General features: G+C 38.5%; 1 protein-coding gene across 2 annotated transcripts in view; it reads right to left on the bottom strand.

Moving 5' to 3' along the window:
* Positions 1-5,270: 5,270 nt before the first annotated feature.
* LOC113111945 (protocadherin-15) overlaps positions 5,271-7,952 on the bottom strand; it is a 232,806-nt gene continuing 230,124 nt past the window's right edge. The window contains exon 38 of one of the 2 annotated variants that reach the window (XM_026277217.1): positions 5,271-6,466. In XM_026277217.1, coding sequence (XP_026133002.1) covers positions 5,894-6,466 — 573 coding nt within the window. In that variant the 3' untranslated portion in view covers positions 5,271-5,893. The remainder of the gene's footprint in view (positions 6,467-7,952) is intronic. The other variant, XM_026277216.1, reaches the window with a different exon arrangement.

The following is a 7,952-nucleotide window of genomic DNA, read 5'->3' as shown; positions in this document are numbered from 1 at the left end:
TATATTACTGGTTTCGGTGGCACGATGGCCAAGGCATATCTTCAAATGTCTGCACTGGAGCCGTGCCTGATCAACCCCTTCATTACGAGAGCCAGACTGCCAAACTTATATTTTTCTATATGCCCTGCCTTTCAGAAATAATAAAATGCTTGGGTGGGATGCCATCAATTTTTTTTTTCCTCTCCGAGAGTATGCGGCATGTTCGCAAGTGCAGCAGTGTGTGCGATTCTTTTTTTTTTTTTTTTTTCGTCAGGATGATCACAAACATCTTTCAAATACTAACTTGCTCTGTATGTATATAAATTACACAGGAGGAGGAACACTTAGCATATAGTTTAGGAAACCAAAAACTAGCCCCAAAAAAATGGCTCCAAATATACACAGTTCACAAAAATAGTTGCTATGTCTGGTCTCATGAATTAGCCTGCTGCGCTACTCTAGGCCTTCGGGCCACAATATAAGCCTGTCGCTCGTGTCCAACGAAAACAAAAGCACGGTCTTTCAGACAACAAAGGCATCAAGACTTAATTACTGCAATCAAAACGAACTTCAGCTTGACACTGAGAACGTCAGATGTATTCTCCATATTCAGTGCATTTAAAACATGACCACAAACCCATTAACCACTGACTGAGGCCAAACTGGCTGGCTGGGAGCTCTTGGATGGCGGCCAGTGGAGTGAAGGTAAAAAAAGTGTGTGTGTTTATGTATTTAGTCCTTTTTAAAGACATGCTCACACACCCTGACACTTTACATTGGCTCCAGGATGTGCAGTTTAATACTTTGAAACGTTCTCTTTGTCTCTGATCTGACGGTTAATTATAGAATTTTAAATGTCCATGACGCGTGGGCAGGTACCCGTAATAACATACACGCCAGCTTGTAATTATTGACTTTATTTACTTTTTGGATGTTTGTTTGAAATAATGCACTGCTGGTATCATGATCTGGAGATCAAAGAGCTCAGGACGTTATTAACATGCGCTCATCAGGCAAGGATAATCGTTTAAAGTGTAATTACTTAGCCAAGCCCAAGATAATCGTGTTTTTCTTGCTCCTGGCATTTTTAATACTATGATTCAGACGTTAGTGTGTCCCCCAAGGGCTGTTAGTGGAATATGGAAGAGAAAGAATTATCTCTATTCATAAGTTTAAGACTGATGAGTTTTCGGTTAAATAAGGTGCCAGCTTAATTGAGACTGACAGGAACAGACAAGTTTCTTGAATCAAGGACAATTATTTACAATTACTAATATTTCAAAGTAACAGCCTGTCAGTGTCAGAAGGTTTCATAGCACGAATATAAGATTATCGTGCCACCTAGTGGAGAACCGTGTTACTGCAACAGGAGACATTATATACTGATTTGATTTTCAACAATTGGACGATTATGCCAGCTAGTGGCAAAGATGAGAAAAACACGTGCTCGGAAACATGAGGGAAGATTTCAAGCGTTTGTTTCTGACACAAAGCCATTTCCCCCCCTCACTTTTATTGTGTCTCGTGTTATCATTTTTGAACCTTGACAGCGTTCATCAACATTCACTTTAAAAGAATGGGAAAAGCACAGTCAACATGGTAATAGGCTTGTTTCAACGAAAGAGATAAAGTCGTTCAGAAAGGTTCACGATCACAATTGGAACACATAAAATACTTAAACTTTTTTTTTCCATTAAAATATATATATATATATATATATATATATATATATATATATATATATATATATATATATATATATATACACATATATTTAGAGAAGGAACTATTTTCAATAACCAGTTAGGCTAAGCCTAATTCATTTTATGGCTTCACACTCGTAACCTCGTTTTACCTTTCTTCTGACACTAAGTGATGGATTATGATAGCTTGGGGTCTGGGTTGTTTTAAGGCATCATCTGATTAAACTAATTTGACAGGAAATTGAAGAGAGAGGATCGCTGGTTAAGGTCACAGTGGTAGCCAAGGCAATTTCAGAGATGGACGCAAGTGTGTCCATTGGGAATTGTCTTTGTCTCCCTCTCTCGTGACCCTTGTGTATTCGAACTTTGGTGTTTCTCTTTTTCTGCCTTTTGCAAAATTCACTGTCACATGTTGCTTGTGTGTTTGGCAGTGTGTGTACACAACCACCCTATAATGCTAAAATCCACCCACTACGTTTGTTCTAATCCCCGTAAGTAAAAAGCAGTGTCTCCCAACTACATGTGTTCAGCATTGCTGCTAGCGTGACGTGACATTAGCCACAGGCCTCACCCACGAAAGGTGACAGACACTGCCGTTTAATGCCCCGAACGAGTTCACAGTGAGTTGAACACGGCTTGTTGCTGCACTTGCTGCATTGATGAGAATGTCTCCCCAGCGCTTTAGGTGTTCTGTAGCTGTATGTATGAATCCACATAGCTCTCCATTTACTCCGAAAATCTGAGCTGCTGAAGACGAGGTGGATTAATTTTGAAGAAGATACTCCCTCAACTCCTCCGAAATTCGTTTGTCTGCATGAATCATTTACACCGGACTGCTTTGTGAATTAGGCTCAGTGTAAAGCAGTTTTTGCCCAAAAGTTTTTCCTGAAGGATGGAGAAGTGCCAACTTTTCATGATCCAGCTACAGCTCCAGAAGAAGTTTCAGGTGTTAGTTTTCCAAATTGCCTTTCTGAAAACCTTCTTGGCTTGGCACTCTGTAAGACTAATGTTGCTAAAACTACCATTGTCTGTCTGTTTAAACTGATGCTACCTTCACGTGGTACCAGAATGATTGTGCATAGGAAAATGGGAGTTAAAATTGCATATGAAAGCAATGTGAAGTCGCCCGCTTTCGAGCTCATAATGACAAGTGGGGCTTATAAAGTTTGTAATAGCATGCCATGGCACCATGAGTTTTTTTTTTATTACGCCTTGCTTCCGTCTGTGTAATTCATAAAGTGATTTTTTTTTTTTAATGCACAGTACAATCAGATGACTTTTAATCCAGTGTGTAAAGATAACAGTGGGTGTTTTGAAACTGCTGGGTGTTTCTGAATCATGCAAACTAAATGATCCCCCTTACCCAACCCCACCCCTAAACCTAATGTCACTATTAAATCAACCAATCAGGTATCATGGTCTAAAAACACCCTGATCTGGTAACTTCCATTACTTTCCTGCAGAGACCTATACTTGGTATTGGTGCTTGAGCTCTTGAAGCCCTGTCCTCTTCCCCCTACCACCAGCTCATTTGCATTTAAAGGGGAAGACACGAAAATGATGCGACATGGCAATTTTAACAAGCTATAAAAAATGATCTGTAAAGTCTTTTGTGTTAAAACTTCACATGCTCACTCTAGGGACATCAGAGACTTTTTTTTCATCTTGTGAAAAAGGGCCTATAGGTCCCCTTTAAAGGTGAAGTGTGTAGATTCTGTGCCACTAGTAGCATTAAACAATCACAATCTGTCTCTGACCAGGCCACTTTGGCAGATGTGCAAGTCCAATATTTTTGTAACATCCTGACTACTAAAACGCCTTGCAGTAGTCAAGGTTTAGTGTTTCTTTACTTCTGCCTTCAAAGCTGAAATGTGTAATCATGGTGACTGGCAAGTGAAGTGACTTTGGGCATTGGTTAATTTTTAGCAAAGTTTTACCATAGACAAATTAATTAAGGGTAGACTACGGACTATTTTTTAATTTCTAGTTTTTCATCATATGTGATTATGCTGCCAGTTCATCAAACCACATTTTAAATATTGTGTCTTTAAAGAATGAAGATGGATTGACGGTTTCGTCAACAGATTCAGATGAAATATTGCCTTCAAGGAATTTATTCTTACTATCAGTGTTCTGGATGTAGCTAGTCAGATCTTCTCTGATTTAAGATTAATGCGAAATAAGTTTAGACCATCAGATTCATCCACATATAATATGAAATAATGTACAAAGTAACATTAAGAGTCGTTTCAACTTAAGAGGTTGATAGTCTAACTTCAAGCAAAATGATGTGTTTTCTCTTTTCATTATAGAGATGAAAATGAAAAATGAAAAGGTTTCATACCAGGAATGTTTATTTGACGTGCACGTTTCTTTGCCTTGTAGAAACAGTCATGTATTCAAAGGCTGCACAATGAGACCAGTTTCCGCCTTGAAAGATTATATATATATATATATATATATATATATATATATATATATATATATATATATATGCACACACTCACCTAAAGGATTATTAGGGACACCTGTTCAATTTCTCAATGCAATTATCTAATCAACCAATCACATGGCAGTTGCTTCAATGCATTTAGGGGTGTGGTCCTGGTCAAGACAATCTCCTGAACTCCAAACTGAATGTCAGAATGGGAAAGAAAGGTGATTTAAGCAATTTTGAGCATGGCACAGTTGTTGGAGCCAGACGGACCGGTCTGAATATTTCACAATCTATTCAGTTACTGGGATTTTCACGCACAACCATTTCTAGGGTTTACAAAGGATGGTGTGAACAGGGAAAAGGGAAAAACATCCAGTATGTGGCAGTCCTGTGGGCAAAAATGCCTTGTTGATGCTAGAGGTCAGAGGAGAATGGGCCGACTCATTAAAGCTGATAGAAGATCAACTTTGACTGAAATAACCACTCGTTACAACCGAGGTATGCAGCAAAGCATTTGGAGCTCACCAAAATTGGACAGTTGAAGACTGGAAAAATGTTGCCTGGTCTGATGAGTCTCATTTTCTGTTGAGACATTCAGATGGTAGAGTCAGAATTTGGCGTAAACAGAATGAGAACATGGATCCATCATGCCTTGTTACCACTGTGCAGGCTGCTGGTGGTGGTGTAATGGTGTGGGGGATGTTTTCTTGGCACACTTTAGGCCCCTTAGTGTCTACTGGGCATTGTTTAAATGCCACGGCCTACCTGAGCATTGTTTCTGAAAATGTCCATTCCTTTATGACCACCATGTACCCATCCTCTGATGGCTACTTCCAGCAGTATAATGCACAATGTCACAAAGCTTGAATCATTTCAAATTGGTTTCTTGAACATGACAATGAGTTCACTGTACTAAAATGGCCCCCACAGTCATCAGATCCCAACTCAATAGAGCATCTTTGGGATGTGGTGGAATGGGAGCTTCGTGCCCTGGATGCGAATCCCACAAATCTCCATCAACTGCAAGATGCTATCCTATCAATATGGGCCAACATCTCTAAAGAATGTTACCAGCACCTTGTTGAATCAATGCCACCTAGAATTAAGGCAGTTCTGAAGGCGAAAGGGGGTCAAACACAGTATTAGTATGGTGTTCCTAATAATCCTTTAGGTGAGTGTATATATAAAACAAAAACGTAATAAATATATAAAAACAGCAACAAAACTTGTTCTCTTGAGTTTGGCAAATATCTGTAACAGAATGTGACCACATACTGAATATATATAATAAAACTTGGTATAAAATAAGCACAAAAATATAGCACTTTTAACTCCACTTTCAACTGTTGCAAGTCCATCCAAATGACTGTGGCATTAAGCAAATGTACAGTGCATAAGAGCACATTAGATTCATCACAGTTATTTTTATTGATGACTACCAAAAATACACTTCAACAGACATTTGATTTTACCTTTGAAACTATAAAAAGCACAAAATTATGTATGAAAGCATACATCTGTGGAAAAAAATAATTAAAAAATAATAAAAAGGATAAGCAACAATCAATGGGCCAGAATCATGATTGACTTCTATGGTATTTATGAATGCAACAATCATTGAGAAGCTAAATTTTCAGGGCCACAAAAAAAGCAAATATAATACTGAATGAAAGTGCAATTTCATCATTTTTAGGCTGCAGATTCATAATTGTATGCCTGAAACCTCCCATACCCCCAAGTTCTTTAAGACAATAGAGCATCTGCATGTCATTAGTCAGAGTTTTGTCATTGGTATGTGCAGGTTATTCCAAGGGCCCATCCAGAGCTCCTCCTCATCTGACTGGGTGCGATCACTGTGTGATCCTAAAGGGTCCCTCACCTCCTGACTGTCCACTGTGGACTCTTGTTCATCCTGATTTTGTGTTCTTTCACCCCCTTCTTTTGCCACATTTGATTTTGAAGCTATACTCTCTGGGCCTGTAGTGCTGGAGGCCAGGGACCCACTGGAGGGCCTGGTTGTGAGGTTCTGTTCACCTACTGATGTGCCTGTCATTACGGGGCTGTTTAAAGGAATTCGCTCTTCGTGTGTGACAGCAAGTTTGTCTAGTTTCTTAAAGTGCTTTCCCAGTCGTATTGGAGAGTTGAGCTTGATGTTGTTGGTGTGCGCGACCCGTCGTGTCCGGATTATTGAGCCATTCTGGGCCAAGTATATGCTCCCATTAATGTTGCTGTGGCTGTTCACATTAGACAGGCGGTTCCTGTGCGATTCTGATGCACTTTCTTCTCCGGTTGAACTGGTCTCGTACTCACGGTCTACAATAAGTTTGATCCTCTTTTTTCTACCATACTGAAGAAAAAGAAAGAAAATGTGTAAAATTACAGTTTAAGACTTTTTTATTTTTACACAGCACACAACAGTGGCCAAAGGAGGAAAGTCTTCTAAAAAATGCACAAGTAATGATATAAAATGAACAGTTTTTTTAATTGGTTTCTTAGTAGCATATAGGGCTGTCACTTTTAGTTAGAAAATTGATTGGACAATTGATCGGACCAACCAAAAAAAGTTTCGAAAATGAAAATAGGGAATCTATTTTAACCAAATATGTACAGTATTAATTTTAAAATAATTAAACAATTAAATAAATATAGATGTAACAAAACTCACAACCAAGCAGAAAAAGAAAAATAAAGAATTCCGAGAGTGCAGTATGTGTTGCGAAAGCTAGACAGAAAATACCAGCAATTTTACGCATCTATAAGCCACAGTGATGTCGAAAGCGACCTCTTATGCCGTGTTCACACGTGAATATAGCATCTAGCGAATGAGACGTGTTTACGCGCATCTGGAGGTCTCACGGCGTGGTAGACGCGAATTCGCCTCATTCACACATCTAGTTACAGGAGATTTTGAGTTATGAAAAGGACCATTGCAAGCTGACAGCGATACCCCCACCTTGCGCAGTTGTACCTGAGTGTACCTGGGACATCAGTGCGGTCGGAGCGCGTCTTCTCAACAGCTGGACATATAGTGAATAAAAAAACGCTCTGCTCTGGACCCCGAAAATGTTGATGTTTTCCTATCCAATAAATTTGTAATGGCCTTAGCCTTTTTGCACGTTTCATGCCTGCCTAGAGCCACCTTGCCTAAGTGTCGGTTACGTTCAATATAAAAAAAAAATTAAAAAAAACACATGGACTGTTCTCAAGTCCATTAAAGTTTCATTTTTTGAACAGTTGTTTGAAATGGATCGAATCAATATTTAAAATAATCTTGGACATTTTTGAAATGCCTAAATCATAAATGCAGCTGGGTTGAAGCCTGCAGTTATGTTTTTCTTTTGTTATGGCAGCCGTCCCCTCTGCATATATATTTGTTAGAGAATGTTGCACTCCTGTTGCTGTTTGTTATTCTGCCAGAAACTTCATGCCAGTAAATAAGAAATATTGTTGACTTGTGCGTTTCCAGTGCTCTTTTTACGTTCGTCCGTTATTTGACGTTGAAAAAGGAAACGTCTTTTTTTAGACATGGAAAATTTATTCAATGAACACTTATGTCTTAAAAATCGAAAATTATTTTTTCACAAAATTGACAGCCCTAGTAGCGTGCATACAAAATGCATATAAATGTAAAAAGATGTATATTGCTATTTTTATGTATATATCAAATGTATTTACAAATATATCAAATATTGGTTCGCTTATCGGAAATATTGTTATAAAGTGTTAATTATCAAGATAACTTAATCGGAATTAATAAAGCAGGTCTGATGAATATTCAACTTAAATATTAGCTTCCCCAGAAGATTCCCCCCTGGACCACAACTGGTCATCAT

Source organism: Carassius auratus, chromosome 12, assembly GCF_003368295.1.
Source record: "Carassius auratus strain Wakin chromosome 12, ASM336829v1, whole genome shotgun sequence".
Lineage (NCBI taxonomy): Eukaryota > Metazoa > Chordata > Actinopteri > Cypriniformes > Cyprinidae > Carassius > Carassius auratus.
This window is presented reverse-complemented; position numbering and strand designations above follow the sequence as displayed.